Raw genomic sequence first — 23,303 nt, forward strand, 5'->3', positions numbered from 1 at the left:
TTATGCCAACTGACATACTACTGGCATGCTGAATCCGAATAGACTTGACTTGAGGGATTTGGTTTTATCCTGAATACGATCCATCTGATGGGAAAAGGATTAAAGGCAACTATATGCCTCATTTTCTTCTGAAAAGGGAACCCACTCTTGAAATTGTTTTTGATTCTAATAGACCGGAGTAGATTTGCTAAATAGGTAAGAGGTCACTGTACCAACAATAATTCTAACAACATGATAAAATATGTTGAGAAAGCTAAATACACAGAATGCATTTTAGGCCAAATAAGCAAACAAAATAGCTTATTAAATATGATAAACACGGTAAATTATTTACTGCAGCAGATGACACCTTCAAAATCCACTGGTTAACAAAACTTAAACGTATCTTACATTTAAACATGTAGAATTTCTGAGAAGATGAAAGTACCAAGGATGGTCAGAAACTCCAGGGCTGTAATTTCAAGTTGTTGAATGCTAAGTGACACTATTCAAATGCTGGTCAATATTCAACTCTGTTCACAACAGTATCTGACTGGTCAGAAAACAAAAGGATTCTTGGACTCTAGCCTGAAAGAGGATATTAAAAATATATTTTTTAAAAAGGCTTTTTGTCAAGAAATTTACACCTTGCCGAGTTGGATCATAAAAGAGAAACGTGATGTCCGAGGAAGAAAGCTTTTCTCCACCCTTTCTCATTCTGAAAGATGACATTATTTCTTCTCAGACTGAAGGAAGCAGAGCCCATTTCTGTTTTTACAGAGGAACCATATTCAGGCGTTAACGCTGCATGCTTCTGGGTTCCACCAGGCATTATTCACGAGAGGAAATTCCAAGCAGAAGGTCATGCTTTCCAAAAGCGAGCAATCTGGTAAGAACTTGCAAACTTGGCAGTCTTCAAGGTTACACGCCAGAGGCCCTCGCAGCTCAGCGCTCCTTCCTTCCTGTGACCCTGACTCCTAAACCGGCAAGCAGCGAGGCCGCTGCTCCTGAGTTCCATGCAATGTCCACCAGGAATTCAGCGTCAGAGCAAGTAAAAACCGAAACACACATAAAGGGAAGAGATGGAGAGCAGGAGGAAGGACCTCCCCAAAAAGTCCAAAAGGAAACACCCTACTGCAGAACTGCTGATCCAGGAGCAGGCGAGTCCTGCAACTGGTCCCTACCAATCCTCAGGACACCAAGAGAAATGAGACGTACGACAAAGGTGCGTGCTACACAACTACTGCGCTCTCGAATTTTCAACGGGAAAGAGATTTTGGGATGTTCAGCTAGCATGTAATTAGGACACATATTAAAAGCAGCAATGAAAGTAAAATTAAGAAAACAAAACAAGCGATAGGGGCCCATGCTTGATAGCCCATGGATCTCATTGGCTTTATCATGAAAGTTTATTGTTTTTAATCCTAGTACAATCAGCTACCAATTACATACAGTAAAAAACAAAAAAACAGCCACAAAGCAATGATGACCGAGATAGTCTGTGACATTGTCCAGTGAAGGAAATATTGTTGGAATCCCTCCAGCGGATCCCACCTGGCTTCAGCAGTCAAGCTACCACTCCCGCCCGCCCCAAAATAGTTAAAAAGAAAAATTATTGTCTTGCTTGGGTACAGCAAGATTCTAATACCTCTTGGGGACATTGGAGAACTTTAAAAAACTAAAGCAGTAGAATACTAAACAAAAACTGAAACGTGGAAGCAAGGTGACACACAACGAAGCTCCGTGCGGTCTTGGCTTCAGACCACCTCAAAGCGAACCACCTGCAAAGAAAAGAAAAGGCCGTCATGCTGGAGAAGAGCAGGCAGAGAGTTCACATCTCTCCCCTCCTTCCCCAGTCTGCATCCTCAGTTACACTGTCTACTTGGGCCAGCTTGCAGAAAAGTGCTTCCCGTTGTTGCTTTTCCAATCGGTCAATGCTAGCCACTAGCACAGACTCTTCCAGAAGCAGGAAGTAATTCAGGGAGTAAAAGCATTTTCTGCAAAGCATGCTGTCACCTCTATCTTAAACCCTCCAAATCAACCACCCAGTAGGCCATTTAAATGACTGCGCACCTCACCTCAGAGGAGCAACGGCTCCATTGAAAACCCATGTCTCATATGTATTTGGTTCGATTGAGGGCTTTTTCAGCCAGGTGACCACTCTCATCCGTGATCTTCTCCCAATCCGTTTGTCCGACCACAAACCCTATGGCCCTTTTCCTATCTGCGTCCTTCTTCTCTTCAAGGTCTGCCCATCTCACCTAAAAAGAACACATAATTAGTCTGGGTTTTTGGAGAAACAAGTCTATCAGGGGTCTCAACAGTCTAAGGGGTAGGAGAACGAATATGAAACCAGGAGTGCAGACAACGACAAGTCAGCCCCGGGGGAACTGGAGGAAGCCATCTGTGGCTCGGTGGCCAGTCACCAAGTTCTGGCCCTGGCACCCAGGGGAGTTCAACTCTTGGCTCAGTCTAGTCCTCTCCATGCCCTCAGCCACTCTGGGCAAGTTCACTGGCCTCATTTCTCAAACGAAGTAAAGCATGAACTTCCACCTAGCCCCTATGTCTCCATTCTTACACCCTCCATCCATTCTGCCAAAGTGAGCTTCCTAAAATGCACATGATCATGACTCTCACCTGCTCTAACTCCTTTTTCTATAGGATTTTTTTCCCCAAGCAATACAAAATGACGTTAACTCACAAGCACAATGGGCTTATGTCATGTTTCTGGAACTTTATACACATCAGTTCCTCTTCTTGAAACATCTTTTTCATTGACTTTGTCCGTCTGGCTCTGGTCATCCTTCTCTGCTCGTTTCCCTTTTTCTCTCTGCCAACCAAATAGTCTTCAGTCCTTCCCAGGTGTTATCTTCTGGATCTGGACTTGTCTGTTTTGACCTTGCAAACTGCACTGCCATTATCCACTTATGGAGTCGTCTTTCCTAGTCGATTACATACACATAGATACTCGAGTATAAGCCGACCCGAATATCCGTCAAGGCACCTTACTTTTACCACAAAAACTTCATTAAAAATGTGATAAACCAGCTTATACACAAGTACATACAGTACATTCTGGGTCAAAGACTGGGTTCTGTCTTCACATAATCAGTATTTCTTGAACTTAATTGAGAGGATACAGGAAGCCTTTTTCTTCCATTCATGAGACAAAGAGAGCAAGAGAATGACCCCACTGACACCACTGATGGCAAGATTGTAGCCACAAATAGACAGATCATGGATTTTTCCTATTGCTACTCTGGTGGTGGTGGTGTTTCGATAGATTCTTAATAGTAGATTAATAATACATTTTAAATCAAACAGATACAGTTGGTACAAGTGTGGATACTTCAGAAGAGAGATTAGATTATGTCACGGTTGTTGGCAATGTACAGCGCCTGTGCCTGCAGGGACTGTATTTTAAATGTGGCTTGTGACAAGAGGGCCCGAACCTGGGAAAACTCCTGACCTGGAAATGCGTTATTGCTCCTGGAGGTACACTGGCCTTGCTGATTATTTGCAAGACTGGTAATGAGATGACTAGGTTTCTTCGAGCAGCAATCACTTGGCCAACCAAGAAGTGATGTAGTAATAGCAGTAAAGTGATTGACAACACTTGACACTTCTTAAAGATTTGTGTGGGTAGAGTCTCTGGCTTAGTTTCCTTCAGAAGCCAGAGTGAAAACCTGATAAATCTCAGTGTTTGTCTACAGAGATCTTAGTCTTCTGCCCACTACGGTTGATGTGTTCCTTCTAAAGAATTCCAACACTCTCAGTTCCCTTGGAGTAAAAAGTCCACCTTTTAGAGGAAGATGACTGAGGGGAGGCTGAATGATGGAGTGGCTGGCCGACTGTGGACACTGAACAAGAAAAGCTAACCAGCCCACCGCATATTTAAATCCACAACCCTCCTTATCACAGAGTTAAGTACTTGCCTGGGACCACCTTAAATAAGTTAAGAACTAAGGTCCAAATCCACAAATTATAAGCCTTTACAATTCAGATAGACTGCTGGATACAGAATGAAAAGAAAAGGCATGTGCTTATACGCAGTACGCTTTATTATAAATCCCCATGGCATTAAAGTTTTGCTCACAACTGTAAAATGTGAGGGGCTTTAAAAAGTTTGTGGAAAAATTCTGTTATCTTTTAATTCCATTTTTCTCACAAAAATTTTGAAGCTCCTTTGTGAAGTGCCAGTAAAGGACACTGATGCCATATGAAGGTTACCGTATATACTCGTGTATAACCCAAGTTTTTCAGCACAAAAAAATATGCTGAAAAACTGGGGTTCGGCTTATATACGGGTCAGTGGTACCCCAGTGAGGACAGCGTCTCTGATGACCTCACACCAGGCTGAAGCTCTGCATTGGAATATGGATCATGAGAAGGAATCCAGTTTTGAAGGATTTTAACTCTACATTTTAGCTTGGTTACTGACTGAGCTCAGGGAATAGTACTCTTAAGGTATCATTGTTGATACTTTATTGTTTTTGTTGAACCTATTTTCCACTTACTGTGCTGGTTTACTAATGTTGAATATTGTCCTTTTATTTATGTTTTTTATTTAAAATAAATATTTAAATACATTACCCCACTGATGTCTCAAATTTTAGTAATTTTATTTTCATTTGTTTTGATTATTGAAACTCACCAATCGCTTCTGCACTTTCCACCCTAGGCTTATACTTGAGTCAATCAGTTTTTCTGGTTTCCCAGGTAATAATTAGGTACCTCGGCTTATACTCGGGTCAGCTTGTATGTGAGTGTATACGGTATTTATTTACATGGTCAGCTCCTCCACTGGAGGTTGCTCCGTAAGAGGCCTCATTCACAGTGCTAGCACATGGACATTCAATGCTGTAGAATGAATGGAGTAGATCTCAAAACACTAAAATTATAAGGAGCACAATAATGACTTTTAGCTAGAAATGCATTCTTGAATGTCACTGTCCCTCCTAAGCTGCTTGTTGCCACTGAAATGGATTCATGGTGCCCTCACGAACGTCGGAGGGGTGGTTGCAGATGGGGCTGCTACAATCTGTAAGGTTTTCACGAGCTGATTTTTGGAATTAGATTGCCAGGCCCTTCTTCCTAGTCCACCTTGGTTTGGAAGCTCCACCACACCTTGGTCAGCATCCCAGCAATATGCAAGCCTCCAGTGACAGACAGCTATTGGCTGCACATGAGGTAGATTATCTAAAATTAAACCTGGGATTCACAAGTGGAGGGGGAAGCTGGCCAACTGTGTCATCACTGGCCCAGCTCGGTCTCATCCTTGTGATCTACCAAGAGATACTTTTATCAAAATTACAACATATTGGTTTTGGTCAACTCTCCTAATGGAGAGTTTTACACACACACACACACACACACACACACACACACACACACAAATATGGAAAAAATCTTCACTAACACTCAAAAGGTTTGAGGTACATCAATTTCATCCTTTGACATGCAAAAGATTTCCACAATTTAGACTATCAAGGAAAGGTTTACTTTCTACAGTTATAAAAAATGCAAATTAAAGTTCACTTGAGCTACCATTTAATAATACCCAAGTGAAAAGAACAAACATCTGTTTTGGAAGTACAGCTAGAATGCTCTTCGTCCCCCAAACTTTGGACATGTTGTCGGGAGACCAGTCCCTGGAGGAGGAAAGGAGAGGGCAGCAGAGAGAGAGGGGGGCCCTGGACAAGCTGGAGTGACAGAGCGGTGCAGCTATGGGCTCACACATAAACAACAGTGGTGAGGATGGCCAAGGGACCGGGTGGTGCTTACTGTGGTGTCCTTAGGGCCTCTGAACTCAATCGCAACGAGCAGCAGCACAACAACAAGAACAGGGGCCCTGGTGGCTCAGGTCATGAACTCAACTGCTCATAGCAAAGTTGGCGGTGTGACCCCTCAGCTGCCCTGAGGGAGAAGCGGTAGCAGCCTGCTTATTTACAGATCCACAGTCGCGCACGTCCTAAGGCAGGGTCACTTTAGACAGATTCTGACTCAACAGCAATGTCTGTTTGTAAAATAAGTGAACCTTAAATATATATATATAGCTGTTATACACACACATATAATAAAACCTAAGGATTAGATGCAATTCTAGCGTAATCAATTCTACAAAAGTTTCTGTTGTAGAAATACACCCCAGGAACTCAATTGATATTCTAAAGAAAAGGAAGAATAGAAATCCAGAGACCCAGGAGAGGCATCAAGAATACAGCTGGCACTTCTTGCTACCTGCAGGACTTCCTTAGGCTCTGGCGTTAGACTAGTTTGAGAGTTGAAATCGATGTGAAATCAGGGTTTGAGGCTGGGGAGCAGACTTCCAGAGGAGCCACTGTCTAGAATTGGAAAAATGCAGCTCAGTCCTTTGCCCACTAAGTGGAAAGTCAGCAGCTAGAAACTAAAACCCTCCCCTCAGCAAAGAGCTAAGGTTTTCTACCCCCACAGAGAGTTACCGTCTTGGAAATCCACAAGGGCACTTCTGCCCTGCCCACCCCAAAGAGTGGCTCGGAGTCAGCATCGACTTGGTGGCAGTGAGTGAGAGCTGCTCCTTAGGAACAAGTCTGGGTAAGTGCAGCTGACTGCACAGTGGGCAACTAATTACAGGCCCGCGATGCAACCCCATCAGCTGCTCTGTACAAGAAAGAGGAGGCACTCTGCTCCCATACAGGGTGCAGCCTCACAAAGCCTAGGGACTTCTACTCGGTTACATACAGGGTCACCGTGACTTAGAATCAACTCCATGGCAGCAGGAACCTAAACCCTTTACTGAAGAAGAGTGACAGCTGAGTAAAAATAAAATGACCTCTCCTCATATTTACACTGAATTAATCTTCTGGAAAGTCTACATCTTCTAATGGACCCCGTCTTAAAACTGCAACAAAATTCCAAACCACACTCACTGCCATCAAGTCGACGCCCACTGACAGAGACGCTGTGCGAAATAAGACCACGGTCCCTCTGTGGTGCCACAGTCACCAATCTTACCAGATAGAAAACCTCATCTTTCTCCTGGGAGCCAACCACTAGTGGACCTGAACCCCGAATCCTGCAGTCAGAAGGCAAATGTCACCAAACGTCCTTAAAACGGGAATGAGAGGTATTAATACAAGCTTTCTTTGGGTGGCGCTGGGCCTAGAAGGAGGACCACTAATTGACTGCCTCAAGCCATGCGGAGGAAGACAGGCACTATCTGAACAAATTCTGAAACCTGGGACTCTCTGCAATGGTATCCACTGTTGTTTATTCGCTTACATTAAAATACTCTTAGATGTATGTTTAGAGGGCACTGAGTTTATGTTAATGGTGGTGAAATAATTTGGAAAAAGGTATCAATAATGGTTGTACAACACGAAAAGAATAATCAATAGCACCAAACTATACGTGTAGAAGTTGTTGAATTGGCGAATGCTTTGTTGTTTATATTTTTGCCACAATTAAAATAATTAAACAAATAGCAATGAGTGTAAGAAAGAATTAACTGTTCTAAAATTGATTGTGGTAATGATTGTACAACTCTTCGTGATATGTAGATGTAGTGCCAATAAAACTGCTTTAAAAAAAGAGGTGTGTTACCACTGGAGATCCCCTCATAGAGGGGTTTAGGAGAGGAGACGGGTCAGTCAGGGTGTGAGGTAGTACCGATGAAGAACACAGCTTTCCCCCAGATCCTGGATGCTTCCTCCCAACTACCATGATCCGAATTCTACCTTGCAAGACTGGATAGGGCAGAGGTTGTACACTGGTGCATATGGGAGCTGGAGGCACAGGGAATCCAGGGTGGATGATACCTTCAGGACCAGGGGTGTGAGGGGCGATGCTGGGAGAGTGGAGGGTGAGTGGGTTGGAAAGGGGGAACTGATTACAAGGATCCACATGTGACCTCCTCCCTGGGAGATGGATGGCAGAGAAGGGAGGAAGGGGGACTCCGGATAGGGCAAGATATGACAAAATAACAATCTGTGGATTATCGGGGGCTCATGGGGGATGGGGTAGAGGGGAAAAAAAAGAGAGGATCTGATGCAGAGGGCTTAAGTGGAGAGCAAATGCTTTGAGAGTGATTAGGGCAAGGAATGTGCGGATGTGCTTTATACAATTGATGTATGTATATGTGTGGATTGTGATAAGAGTTGTATGAGCCCCTAATAAAATGTAAAAAAAGAAAATAAAAGAGGTGTGTTAAGGATCGAATTATTTGTCCTCAAAATATATGTTGCAAATTCTACATCTATCCAGGTGGTTAGCATTCCATCTGGGTAAGGGCTGTCTCTGTGATTTTAATGAGGCAGAGTTGGTGGCAGTTGTGTCTTGTGGTGGTTAATCTCTTACAAAATACAAAAGAAGCAGATTAAGGAAACAGAAATGGAAGACGGGCGGATGCTAAGCCATGTGGAGAGCTCCAAGAAGCTAAGAAAAAGATGCCAAACCCGAAGACCCAACTCGCTGCCATTGTCGATTCTGACTCACAGTGCCTCCACAGGGCAGAGTAGAACTGGCCCTGCAGGTTTCTGAGACTGTATACTGTAGGGGTGCAGAAAGCTGTTGTTTCAAACCGCTGACCTTACAGGTAGCAGCTCAATGCGCAGTAACTCACTACACCACCAGGACTCCTCGGAGAAACAAGCAGCAGCCTGAATTTAAGCTCCTAGTGTCCTACGCGGCGAGAAAGACCACATTTCTATTTGTGAGAGCCATCCACTTGTTATTTCCACTACTAAGGATGTGCAAAGATGAGTGGTGCGCTTTCACTCTGCACTTACATTGCAAAACTAAGATCATCTCCTGCTACTCCATATTGGCAAAAGTTCACAGAAGTTTGATCATTGCACTTCTAGTGTGAACACGGAAATAGTCACTGAATTACATGTGGGTGTATAGACAGATATCTAGAAAAATAAGTTTGTAATGACCGTCATGATGATAAATCCTACATGTAGGAGCTTCAAAAAGGTGCTGGAAAATTTTTAAAAAATGGAATTTTCCCAGGAGCTTTTTGAACACATTTTGTATTCTATGATCATATAACTTCGGGGTTAAACATTTGCCCAGGTGATCTACTTGCATGAAGATGCCAAGCCAGTAGCACCCAGACGTACACCACAGGGTGGAACAAGGGACCGATGAAGGGCTGATGGCACACACGAGGCAGCCATTCAGAAACAGCTGGGAGGGGCTCTGGTGGCACAGGGGTTATGAGTTGGGCTGTTATCTGCAAGGTCAGTAGTTTGGAACCACGAGCCGCTCTGTGGGGAAAAAGACTAAGATTTCTCCCCTCCAGGGAAGTGAATAACAGAAACGTGGGTGAAGGGAGACAGTGGTCGGTATAAGATATGAAAACAATAATAATTTATAATTTATCAAGGGGTCACGGGGCGAGGCATGGGGGGGGGGGAGCTGAGACCAAGGACTCAAATAGAAAATAAATGTTTAGAAAATGATGATGGCAACACATGTACAAATATGCTTGATATAATTGCTGTAGTAGAGAAAGGGATGGGTGCTCACGACACATAGAATCCAGGAACAGGAGTGGGAATAGTGATACCAGAAGGGTACGGGGAGGAGGGGAAGAGGAAAAAAGAAAGGGGGAACTGATCGCCATGATCGACCTATAACCATATACCCCTCTACAGGGAGAACAGAAAACATGGGGGAAGGGAGACAGTGGTCAGTGTGAGAGATGAAAATAATAGCAATGTACAATCTATCAGGGGGTTATGAGGGTGAGGGGGAAGGAGGTAAAAAAAAGCTGATACCAAGGGCTCAATAGAAAGTAAAGATCCAGAAAAAAATGAGGGTAACATATGTACAAACATGTCTGATTCAACTGATATAAGGATTGTGATAGGAGTTGTACAAGTCCCCAATAAAATGATTTTAAAAACAACAAAAACCAGCTGTGGACCTGAGATCAAGAAAGATTCGCTGAAAAACAGCTGGCACAGAACAGTTTAAACAGCAACTCTTTAGCAATGTTCCTTACTTTAATGGATAAACACATGGAGCACTTTAGTTGGATCCACATCCATGTGAAAGATCTGCAGTGTCCTAGCTTGCATTCACTACTCGCCCTACAGGTGTCTACATTCGCCTTCTTCTTTATTTCCCGCTTCTTCTTACGCTCTTTCAAACGGACACTGCAGCCCCTTCTATCCTACAAAACCCTCGGAATCAACGAACTTCATGTTGTCACTTCCAGTGGCCATTCTCTATTCCCACCTTACTTCTCTGAATCAGCTAACAATTAAGACCACTCTCATTCCTGAAACACCTTTGTGTGGACTTCTAAAGTTTGGAGGCCTGAGTCTCAATAACTTCTCTATTCAGACTTTCTTCTCCAGGAAAACCAATCCCACGGTTTTGCCATGAATATGCCAATCACGCCCAAATTGCTAACTCTAGCCTGATCTCTCCCATAAGCCTCAGACTAGTAAATCCAGAAATGTGATGTCTTCACTTCATTTCTACCTTAGTATAGCTCCTCCTGGACTTTCCACACCTAATCCAATGAGTGAGAAGTCCCACAGATCCTCCGTAACAGCTGGTTCTTTTGCCCCATGACAAAATGTCACAACTGGCCACCCTCAACTCTGATAGGTGGACAACATCTGACCTATCCCTGTAAGGCTCTGGTCTCCACATTTTGAGTTCCTGGTACATGCAGATCTGATAACGTGTAAGGTTCGACTCCTCTTTTGGATGTGCTCTCTGATACAGTATAAATTTAAACCTAAACTCACTGCCATTGATCAATTCTGATTCCTAGCAACCCTAGTTCACTCTAAAAATAGTATTCATAAAATTATCTCCCAGATGCTTACAGGCGCCCTTGCTCGCAGTCACTGACCAAGTCTCTTACCCTCTTCTTCCCAGGCTCAGAAGCACGAGTGTCATAATCATCAGGGAGCTGGAGATAATCCTCCATTCTGCTGGCAATGGCCTCCCAGTCACGCTTCCTTTTAGTGCCAGTCCTCAAGCCATCCAACTTGTCTGGGGGACAAACACAGAGCCGTAGCATTAAGGAACGGTGTGAATTTGCACAAAACACACACAACAAGGGAAAAGAAAGCTGGAACACTTTGAGAAGGCACATCCACATTTTCGAGAGCAGCACAATCGACTGATCAAAGTATCTTCTTGGCTGAGATACTATCAATCTCTAGGCAATTTCCACTGTTTATATGATGTTCATGCTGGTAGCCACTGTAATGTTAGCTCAAGTAACAGCTATTTGCACAGGCAAGAAAAGGGCACTTGTCTCTTAGCCTCTCTGCTCCCCAACCTTCAAAAATCATGACACATGAGCTCTTATGTTCTAAAGGGAAACGCAAAGTTGGCTTCATTCTACAAATGACGTCTTCCATCGGAGCACCAAAATAAAACAGTATCAGCACCACCCATCTGGTCTGCACTCTGGTGTGAGACTGTGTCACGTGAAAGCAGGTGGTATCAAGGACATACTGAGTCAGGCTCGTGTTTAAGAATGTTTGACATCAACAGTCAATATTGAGCATGAAGGTCTGCATTTTGGAGATAGTTTACCATGAACTTGTTTGTAAAGAAGGAGATTTTTCAAGATCACTACTTTTTCTGGTTCTATTATGACGTGCTGCTGACCATTCTGTGGCTAAAGATTACCCAGTCAAAGCAACCGCACTGGATGCTCCTACTGTGCTCTCTCAGTCTCCAAGGGCCCAAACTACAATCAATTAAATAGACAAGGAGTGCCTATGCAGAAATTGTAAGTTTACATGTCTTCAAGAACACACATGGAAAAATGTATTGTTTTTTAAAATTTATTTGCTGAGAATTGATATTTGAAACATCAGGAGTCATCCTTATATATACATATTCTTTAGCTACTTCGAAATATGAAACTTTTGATCCATCTGAAGTTACAGAAACACACTATTACTAAACAGGCCAGTGAAGAAAAGCCTAAAATCTTTGGAGACACACAGTGACCAAAGAGGATCCCACACACTTAAGAGGATCCCAGAGAGGGTACAGCATGTACAGAATAGAACTCTTTGAGAGGCCAGTTGAAAGATCTTGATATGAAAAGAGACGTGCAATGGAACAGTGGTACAAGGGAAGGTGAGTTCATATTTCAATTATGGAAATTTCACACACAACTCACAGTATCCATATCACACCAGCTTAAAAAATCAGTAAGACTTTGCATCTTTAGAAAAGCTTTTATTTTCTAAATCCTTCCCCCATAGAAGCAATATACTTGAAAAATGAGTAAGGCGAACTACAGTATTTTTACAAAACTCAAGAAAACTTTTATCATCTCACTCTGGAAAAAATTTTTTAACATAGATGGCTTCAACATAAAGTCTTCTCATCTCTTCCACAAGTCAATGGCTCTATCTACATGTAAAGGACAGGCCGTACTACACAGCATCTTCAAGTGACGGCCGCTTGGCTGCATAGGGCCACAAGATCTGATAGTATAAAACCAACCAAGTCCCACAAACATACAGCTATTCTAAAGTCAACATGCGCAGTCTGATCCGAAGAACAGGATGGGAAACTCTAACACACTTATTCAACAACCCCCAAAGAATTTCCAAACTTACTAAGTTTAGACATTAACATATCTCATGGGGGGGGGGGAGAAAATCCATATTTAACTTCTAAGAATACAGCATGGTGAAACGGCAATGCAGAATAGAAGTGTGAAAACTGGAAAAACTTCCCCATACATTGGGATACTGAAGGAATCACAGATCAGGAGTTCCATATCTGCACCAGGGAAGTTCACAAACGCGTGTGTTTCTAGTGTGAGCACCCATGTTTGAAGAAAAGGAACGGTGTTTTAGTCTGTGTGGTTTCCTTGTTGAGTCTGCAGAAAGCTCACACCTCTTCCACATGGCCCTGAAAGCCCAGAGGCACAGATGACACACGGGAAGGGGACAGGAACACAAGGTGGGCTGTTAAGTGTCTAATATACGCAACTCTTACTAATAATTTGCAGAGGTTTTAATTTTAAAATAGGAATTTTAATATGAAGATGAAGTTTCAAATATTCACCTTGGTAGGTCACAGAATTCTACATCTTCAAAACAGTATATATTTTTGCAGCATAAAATATTTATATATTTAGCTATATCTATTTATATTTGACATGTAAATGATATTCTAAACAGTCTTGACAAGGTGAACATACATGGGTTGCATGTCTGAATAATAGTTATACAACTGTGAGAGGTGAATCTGTCTGATAGAGAGACGACTCAACTTGTGCTCATGAGCTTAGTGACCTGTTCTCACTAAAAGATTACTATGAGAGGCATTTGAAAATGTTCAAGAGAAAATATCATTATCTTTTCATTTCATCTTCCTAAGAACTTTTAAAAGCCTCCTTGATATACATAACTCATAAGCACAGGGAAATGACACTGAGGTAAGAAAAGCCGAGTTCCTGGTTTGGAGAAATCTAAGCTAGAATGATAAGCACCTCAAATATTTCAGTCCTCACAGTCTGAGAAACTAAAATCATGCCTTTGGAACTTAAGTGGCTTTGGTGTTCAATCCCAACACCTGAAGTGGCAGGTGACACTAACCTCAGGGTGCCTGTGTCCCAGCTAGGCAGAAGCTAGCCGAGTGGTTGGAAGCTGGGACACAGACAGCCTTCAACAGCCCCAAGACAGGGGCGGTGGAGGCCTGTTCTGAACTGCATATGGTATCCACTGAGCACAGATCAAAATGTCTGCAATGAGGCGTGACCATTTGCAAGAAAGACTGTAGGTTAAGCAGTTTCTCGTTGGCAGACTTGTTTATGAGTTGAAATTCCTCAGGTTCAGATTCATTAAGCTTGTTGGAAACCTATTATGTTAGAGTATAATATAGCTCCATCTTATTTTTCAAGATATTATCAAGAATAATTTAAGAACGTCAGCAAAATATTCAGAATAAGAACTTGTATATGGTAACCAAACTGAATTGTTATGAGACAAGGAAGGCAAAACAAATAGGCAAATTCTTGGATTCAAAATCCAATTCAAGAGGGGAATCTCGTCAACTGGCTCTATGGATAACTTCAAGGATGCTGAGCTCTTTACCAAGAATGCTCACTCTCAACTTGTCTTCCTCAATAGCTGGATTAGCTCCTAACAGGACACAAACGGTATGAGGTGAAGGTTATAAAATATGGGGGCCATCAACATTCTTATTAAAAACAAAGAAAATCCAACTGCAAACATGTTAGAAGTGCCTTTGACCAAAATGGTTTATTTAACAAATCCTTTGCTGAAATTCAGTGTCTAGAGTTCTATACTTTTTTTTAAAACCTTTTCCTCCAAGTCATCTTATTAGGACATAATCCCATAATCCTAAAACACATACCATTCAATAGTGTAGTCATATAAAAGTGTTCTGTCTTTAAAAACACCTGAGTTTATATAAAAGATATTTTCTGAGAAGTGAATGGTAAACGGGCCAGCCTTTTGCTTTTCACAGAAAATGCTAAATTTAATACCACAATTTCTTGAATAGTCATCATGATGATACCTCATTTACCTTTCTCTTTAGAAACTAAAAAAAGTAGAAAATGAACTAGCTCAGACTTAAAAGGCATTACGCTAGCTTACATGATGCCTCTGAAGATTGTATGCTTAGTTAACTTTGTCACTTTTACATTTAATTTCCTTATTTACCTATATTTATGATTTATCTCCTTATCCTAAAAGATAATTATTATTTGAGAACTAGATACGAATGATCTTAGTCATACAGGTTAATCTGACATACAGGACTACAACAAACAGACTCAATGTCATGTCAAAGGAAGCAGATCTAAAAGCACTATCACTTGATTACCCATTATAATACTGAATAGCATTTAGACACTTACACATGCTTTTAAGTTCTAACAAGGGAGAGAGTTGGTTATGGAAAAATGTCATGACCGCATTGAATTTTCAGATGAATTTACTAGATCTCTCCCCCATCACCCCCAAAGTTTGTAACAGAGCATCTACCTGGGCACTGTATTAATATTAATTTATTAATCTTTCAACATAGAACCCAGTCAACATGAACTGCGAATACAATCAGTTAGTCGAGCAAAATGAAGGTGTACTGTAGCCTATGCCATGCTAAGTACAATGTACCCGCTGATATATCAGAAGCACGGACCGTGTGGGCCAGGAGTGAAGCAGCGAAATGACTAACTTTGGAGATAGTCCGAGGTTACTCTAGTTTTAGAGCACGAGTATGAGAAACAGAGACCAACAGTTGTAGTTCATACATCAGCAAGCCCAATCTTTCCAAAAAGGTTCTGTCACAATTTCATGGATATTATTAATATGTCTTAATAAATGATTTAAACGGCTCTTTTTAAGTGAGGTTAAAAAATAATCACTGGAAAACTACATATCACCACCATGAGATATTGGAGGAAACCCCATTCTTTTGCTCAACAGATAGCCCCCAGTGTTGTATTTAAACAACCACTCCAACCAGTTCACCTTGTAATCTAGCACTAAAGACAACACGAAGGAAATGGAAATGGAGTCTTATAAAAGCGGGCGCCTCAAAAGTTTAAATTACATATCTATCCCTTCTTAACCAGAAATGTTCATTTATTGTATAAGGTAAATAACTTCCTTGTAATAAAATTCAATACTTTAATAATATTTATCATTATCATCATCCAAAGTATTCACAATCAGGACTCGCACTAGCACCAACATCAACGATTTATATCATAGAATGAATTTTAGAAGCAACAGGGTTCTGTTACTACATTTATCACACATTTCTGTTTAAGTGTTATGGAACGTTGTTCCTTTAAGATTTTCTTCTGTTCCTTTAAAATACTCTTCTCTCTCACAAGATGCAAACAGAATTAAACCCAAAACTAGCAAAATAGGTCAAAGGAGGAAAGGTACGCCGAAAAATCTTGGTTCAAGCGGAGATTTGGGGAAATGTGCTCATCTTACAGAAGATCTACGCCCATTACCACCAGGTATCACATATAAAAACAGGAAAAAGGAAATACCCACCTAGCTTTGCCTCAGATGTGTCCATCTCCCATTTGCTTTTCGGAATGTAACCCTAAATCGTACACAGAGAGAAGCTCGAAGGGTTAGAAAGAGACACATACATGCACATCACTTTTGAACTGGAAAAGCATTAAAACTGGGATTGCATTCCGTTCCCACTCACTAGTGACAAACGTATAGGGAAAGCACAGTTTCATCTTGGAAAAAATGGAATTACCAAATTTGCCGACCTTGACTGCCCAGCTATCAGAGGAGTCACTTGAGAATCGTGTCGTGAAGGTGCTTTTGAGGCAGCTACAGTTCAGAACTCATGATCACAGTCTGAACCACCGTGGTACAGCAAGTATGATGGGAATGTGTGGGTAGTCACTGTGCTAACATGAATACTATTTGGAGTTCGGTAGTTTAGGGTTTATACCAGCTGGTTACTTCCTACAGACAACTGCTAATCTCAAGCGACAGCAGCCATGAGGTCCAAAGGGTGTTTTCCCAGAGTTATTTGATGTTCCACTATAATTCTAAGCACTCAAAAGAAAGTAGAAAACTTGGTATCACTGAATCAACTATTAAGTTCAACCTGATTTAAAGACTCGATTAATTAGATCAGTCAGACTTTACCCAGGCTAATCCTACTGAATTAATTTCATAGCAGTTGTCTTCAATCACTTGGAAATTCAGTTACTATTTCTGATAGCGTTTAAATTTATGTTTTCCCATTATGTGCAAATGCAGGTATCTCCACAGGCAAATTACATCTTATATTCCATATCTGTGTGGTTTATTTGAAATAAACTCCCGTACGGTTTCCAAACTTCCCAATGCAGCTATTCAACTCTGAGCAGCCTTTTCAGTGTATGCACTTCACAAATACAAGGATTTTCATGTGATTTATTGAGATTCTTTTTCCTTAATTAAGACTGTGTTCTATTAAATGCTAACATTCAATCGAAAGTGCCAATAGCTTCTTTTAAGACCCAATATGCGCCTTTACAGTTGGGAATATCCCAAGCTCACAGCGCGGCTTGTTAGGCAGCTAAGTGAGGAAGCGCCTTGAAAGCTTCATGGCACTGCTTCCGGGTGAGGAAGCTGTCCTTTTCTACAGCAGCAGCAGCCTTCCAGGTGACCTGTGGCTTTCATACATTTCTAATCCCTAAACCACAATTAATTATTCAATTTCAACTTAGTAGATAATATTTCAGGTTATAAATTATATCACCTTTTCCAAAGATAGTTTTAGATTAAAACAAGACAAATTATGGTGAAGTAATGGTACTGAAAGTATCGATCAAATTTGTACAAGTCGCATCTCAGAAATCATCTGAAAACTGTAAGCTTCATTAGAATAATATATTTATAAACTCTGAGTCATATCTACTAGGTTCACTGAAACACTACTGAAGGCAAAATAGCATAACCAATGATCCCCCAAACGATTCTCTTAGCTAAGAAGAGGTTGGATTTCCCCCAGCTATATCATCAGCAGAGTGGAAAATGCAGTTTACTGAAAAAGTGGTCTGAATGTCCTGACACTTGCTCTTGACCCCCTTTGGTTTTGATTCTCCAGGAATCTCTTACTTTTGGAATCAAGTCCAATAATAGAAGATATCTGGATTCTGAATCGTTGAGTGAGTTAAGAGAAGTTTTATAACACAAACTAAACGAGCATGTTCACATCCCTCTGTTGGAACCTCCTTGTTCTTTCTTAAGCTTCATTACCCTCCAGTTGTTCTCTTAAACTGATAGGTCATTTAGAAACAGAAGAGGTTGTCCCGTAAGATAGAGCTCTGAGACTTCCTTGACAGGTCTCTGAAGTAAAACTACAGTATTACATTGTGCTTCTTTTTATTATTATTTTTAATTAAAAAGGATATTCCATTAAAAGTTCCCAGTTTTTACATATACCTAAGCAAGTCATTGTTATAAACAATTTTCTTGAACTGAAATCTCCACAAAGACGAGGCTGTAGAAAGCTGTAAGTTCACAGTGCACAGACTTCTCATAGGATGGCGATACGGTACACACGCTGTCAGGAGGGACAGAAGCCGCTAGCAATACTCCAAAACAGCGTGGGCCTTTACGTGAGTTTCCTGCCTACATTTTAGCTCATAGCAAAGAGGCTTCAAAAAGTTTGTAAAAAAAAACCAGAATTAAAAGATACTGGAATATTCCTCACGAACTCTTTGAAGCCCCTTTGTATGTCAAAACACAATTTTAAAAATGAATACTGAGACTCAAATGCTATTAATTTAAAACTGTTTTGTCGCCTACCCCCATCCCCTTCCACATTGGAAATTTGGTTGTGTAGAGGTTGACACCATCTCTACATCAACACAGTTAGTACCCAGAGTCTTCAATGTTACACGTGGTTTGAGGGGCCTACACCTCAGAGAATCTGTATGCACTAGGGGGTAGGGAAGTAGGTTGTCACTTTGTACATTTTCAGAAGACTATGAGAAGCCGCTTTCACAAGGGCTGAAGTATCGGATAAAGTTGAGTAGTACCTTGGATGAAAGAAGCAACACTATATTTCAAATCATTGCAGATCTTTGTAGTCATTAACAAACACTGAAAAGTCAACCTACCCCTAGAGCGCATGTTTGTGAACGACAGGGTAAAGCACACATTTCTACAGAGGGGTGATCACAGCATTTGCAGTAGGTTCTCGGGGGCTTTCAAGTCCCACTATGTGAACTTCTGATAGTGTGAGTAAAGCCCATTGTCTAGAGTCAAATGCCTGTCCCCATCACTTTAACAGCACTAGATGCAGAAGAACAAATCCAGCAGTAAGTGGTAACACTATGGCACAAATTCAAGTTTGGCATCTTGCAGCAAGGAAGAGACAATTACACACATGTTGTGTAGGCTGCACCACATCCCTGCTGGAATATAAAAATGTCCTTTCATATTTAATTTATTTCCTTGATACTCTTAAAATTACCTAGAGATAGTTAAGTTTGTACAGGTGTTAAGTTTCTCAGCACTCTTAAATTTTTCTATCAACAATACAATAGAGAGTCGGTTCTTTTGGTCTCAAAAAACAAACAAACAAAAGTAACAAGAGGTCTCCTTGGAGATGATTATGGAAACTTTTACCACTAAAAGACCTATCAAAACAGAAGCTATATTTGTACTGCAGATCTGAATTTGAAACCCTTAAGAATTTTAATAAAGAGCCACTTTGTTCAAAATGGTTGGTCTGTCTCCTACCAGTTCGCTTTCCTCTTCTTCTGCATCTTTCTTTTCTTCTTTCTGTTCTTCAATATTTGCATCAAAATCTTCCATCTCTACCTACAGCCCGCCAACAATTAAAACAAGACGCAGTGAACACTTAGGAGACGCTGACTTGCTCGGTCGGCTCTATGAGGAGCACAGGTGCCCAGGGCAAGCCATGGAGAAGCACGGCCACGCCACGAGCACTTCAAACCCCGAGTCTTCAAACAGCAGGCGGGACTGCGGTCTCTAAAGATCCCGGGACAGCCTGGGTATAATTTCCTCTGAGGCGAGTGAAGTGCTCAGTTCTGAATACGTGGTCGCCTGTTTTGAATGCCTATGGGTCACTAGGATTCCTTTTTCTTTTTTAAATAGGATTTCTTTCGAACAATCTTTAAAAATTATTTTTCCAATCAGACAAAACATTCATTATCCAAATTTTAAAATGTAAGATGGGGTATAATGAAAAGCTGGCCCAGAATGGTAATAATGGTAATATCAAGGAGACAAAGTTGAGAAGTAGTTACAAGGTAAGACAGACAAGTACTCACTTGAGGACACAGTGGGAGGTTAGAGCAGCAAGAGGAGGGAAGGGCAAAGATGACTCCCACATTATGAGGCTTACCAACCAACAGACAGTTGGTTCTAATTACGAAAATAGAGAATACAAGAATAAGTGGGGATTTGGATGACACTTTCAATTTGAGATACAAGATTATATACATACGACATATATACATACATATACACACATATTGATAATCTGAAAATTAATGATAGAAAGAATATAAAAATCACTCAAAATCCTTCCACTTGGATAATATTAGTGTTAAAGATATTAACACAATTCATTCCAAGCTTGACAATTTACTATTAAGGGTATAGTAAGAAGCAATTCAAATCATATACGTAGAGTAAAAATGGAGGCTAGAACAGCTAGAGCCCTCAAGAGCTCTGACATTTCAGGACTGGGTGGTGTCTAGCAAAGAGATCCAGTGAAGAAGACTGAAAAGGCCACACTGGTAAGAGGATCCAGGTAAGCAGCAACCCAGAGAACGAGGACTCAGAAACCAACAGGAAACACGAGGGGCTTCAAATGCTTTGTGAAAAATGGAGATGAGAGACAATGGAATATTCTCACAAGCTTTTGATGTCCCCATGTATGTTTTCAAGAAGCAACATTAATCTTGTCAGCGTGGCCGTAAAATTATACAACAAAATGATAGAACTGTCCAACATCACAGGAGTCACTGGTTAGAGCATTTCTGGAGAGTAACAGGAGCGAAAAGACAGACGGAAACGGTAGGAGTGACACTGGAGGTTAACAATGGAACAGAAAACAATGAAAACATTGCGTATTTATAGCTCACAGGAGAAGATCGAAGGAACACAACTGATGAAAATATAAATTAAAAAGACTTTTATAATAAAGACCCTTCAATTAGATTAATGATTGATTTAGATGAGAACTACTGATGGGTGAAAAGCTGTCGGGGAGAGAGGACATTTATCGTGTCCAAGCATCTTCCTGCAGACAAGCTCTGAGAAAGAGAAGGGTGCCTTTGCAGTAGTGAAGGCTGGCGGATGCCCCCTTGGCCACGTGAAGAAATAAGTAATCAATACCACATTGATGGGATGCACTGGGTCACTTACATAGTAGTCCTGCTGCTAAACCGAAATCTAATCATGTGGAAAGAGTCAGACAGATCTAAACTGAGGAGCATTCCACATGACTGACTGTCCTATAGACGTCAAAGCCCCCCGTCTTGCAGGACAATGACAGGGCTGAAAATTTTGAAAGGACTGGATCCTGGATTTTAATTGTTTTAATGTTATAAAGTATAATATGGGCACTGTTGGTAAAATCTGAATAGGGACGGTATGAGATCATTCAAGAAATGTAATTCAGGACACTTGCATTATGTAATGAGGAGCTAAATCAATGTTGAAAGCCATAAATTTGCTCATTGACTTCTAGTTAAGAGAATGTCTGTTTTCAGGTACTACCCATGGAAGCATTCAGAGGGGAGGTCAGGAGGTCTGCAACTTACTTCTAAAACAGTTGCACGATGACAACAGTGACCGTAATGATGAAAAGAACACCTGTCTATATGAGGAAACTTCAATGTGGGAAACCATGACTGACTGGTGAATCACGATGAAAGAGCTCTAAGAAGCCTTCAGGGGACTCTACACATCTTTTCTGAAAGGCTACAGTCTTTCCAACTAAAAAGGTGAAAGCCTGTCTCTTTTGCACTGGATTCAAGCAAAACGATACTCACCTCTTCAATAGCAGCGTCTTGCAGCAGAGAACGAATGTCCAGGCGCATCATGTGACGAGGTGCAGTTTCCCAGTGGTCAGCCATCTATCGAAAGGGTTGAGGTCAAGTTATCTCTGGAAATACTCAAAGGATGAGCATGCAAGACAAATGTAACTGATACATGTATTCCTTAACTTAGCGACTATCTCACTGTCTGACATTTTTCACTATGACAATAGCAGAATATCCCGTTAGGACTATTTTACCCTTGAAACTCTGGCAGCGACAAGCAACAAGGTTTGAGGCCTAGAATAACACTGGTTCTGATGGTCAATGATACGGGTCCAGCTTAGCTGGGCCATGATTCCAGTGGATGGGTAGTTACGTAATGATAAAATCTGGCCATTCGGTGGGGATGAGGCCATCCTCCATTTTGTGATCGGATGTGGTCACCTTCCATTTTCACACAATGCCAATATTCTCCTAACAACCTTGTCTTTGGAACCTAACCATGGAAATAAGCAAGTAGTGGGTATACTGTGAATTCTAACAGGCCAGTTCCTGGAACAGCTCTGTCATCCCTTTTACTCCCATGCAAAAGAAAAGAAACATTACTTAAAGCAAGCAGAAGAGAGATTCTAAAAGAAAATGAGCTAAAAGTTCCCCGCTAACAATGGTGATACTGACTAAATGAAATTTACCATACTCCAGCCCATTTGTTTTAAAAAATTACCTTATTTATTTCTTTAAGCTTTCTTCCATGAATATTTCTCTTGCCACAAGTCTGGTTATCAGCACTCATTTCAGCCAAATATACCTAGGAAAGAATTACCAATGCTTACGCAAACAAACACAAAAAATGAATACAAAGTGTTTGAAAGTCCTGTTAAATCTATACCTCAAAACCCTTGGTTTTTGCTGCACTCCAAAACTGGTCAAAGTGTCGAACTCTGTCATTGATGGCGTCCAAGATGATGAAAGGGAAAAAGCCATCATCCAGGGTCTTTTTGAAGGCTTTGAACATGCTGGTTCGGTACGTCTCCTCCATCTCAGCTTCATACTCATACTCCATCACCTAAACACCCCCGAGGTCTAGAGTTAGTGAACACTGACATCACCCAGAAACTCTTCCTGGGTAGCTGGTACATAAAGATGATTTTGCAGTCTTTCCTTTACACCTGAGTACTAAAGTTCAAATACGGAAATAAAAAGCTTTCCTTGGCCTACGAAAAAGCCACATCTCCCACTGACCGCATTTTCTATAAAACACTATTATTGAATCAGGATGCAATTCACACCATACCTTCTTTTTCACTTTCTTTCCAGAATCTGGATCTTTTTCTTCTTTTTCTACTTCAGCGATGAAATAATCATCCAGGCTTAGAACTCTGGGTGCAGGTCCTCCAAACTCTACCTCCTTATCCTAAGAATTACATAGTTGAAGAGATTCGAGAGAATTTATGTCAACAAATGTCCACATCAATGCTCCCTTCTAGTGACTAAACCACATACCATCTTTGGGAGGCTTCAAATCAAGCCGAGGTAAAAGTATCTGTCTGTGGTAAAAACGTATGTGTTGGCACTCACTGAAGACACAACGGGTGTGTAAGCAAATACGGTAAAGAAAGTTGCTGGTGCCAGCAGTGAAAAGATATAGCACCGGGGGTCATAAAGGCTTGCAGTTAATTCAACAAGCGACCATTTAGCAGGGAAGCAACAAAGTCCACATGGAAGAAGCACACCAGCCTGTGATCACAAGGTCTCAATGGGAATCAAGTATCAGAAGATCAAAAATAACCAATTTTTTTAATGTGAAAGAAAGGGGTCAGGGAGG

At 41.2% G+C, this 23,303-nt stretch overlaps 1 protein-coding gene across 3 annotated transcripts in view; it reads right to left on the minus strand.

Moving 5' to 3' along the window:
• Positions 1-1,347: 1,347 nt before the first annotated feature.
• The window catches only part of YLPM1 (YLP motif containing 1), an 89,199-nt gene continuing 67,243 nt past the window's right edge, over positions 1,348-23,303 (minus strand). For 2 of the 3 annotated variants that reach the window (XM_075531986.1, XM_075531985.1), the window contains 9 exons: positions 22,773-22,892; positions 22,368-22,544; positions 22,203-22,286; positions 21,491-21,574; positions 19,206-19,286; positions 15,999-16,050; positions 10,844-10,974; positions 2,058-2,240; positions 1,348-1,760 (listed from right to left, as the gene is read on the minus strand). In XM_075531986.1, the coding sequence (XP_075388101.1) occupies positions 2,094-2,240; positions 10,844-10,974; positions 15,999-16,050; positions 19,206-19,286; positions 21,491-21,574; positions 22,203-22,286; positions 22,368-22,544; positions 22,773-22,892 (876 nt within the window). In that variant the 3' untranslated portion in view covers positions 1,348-1,760; positions 2,058-2,093. The remainder of the gene's footprint in view (positions 1,761-2,057; positions 2,241-10,843; positions 10,975-15,998; positions 16,051-19,205; positions 19,287-21,490; positions 21,575-22,202; positions 22,287-22,367; positions 22,545-22,772; positions 22,893-23,303) is intronic. The other variant, XM_075531988.1, reaches the window with a different exon arrangement.

The sequence above is a fragment of the Tenrec ecaudatus genome, chromosome 14 (genome assembly GCF_050624435.1).
Source record: "Tenrec ecaudatus isolate mTenEca1 chromosome 14, mTenEca1.hap1, whole genome shotgun sequence".
NCBI classification, from domain to species: domain Eukaryota; kingdom Metazoa; phylum Chordata; class Mammalia; order Afrosoricida; family Tenrecidae; genus Tenrec; species Tenrec ecaudatus.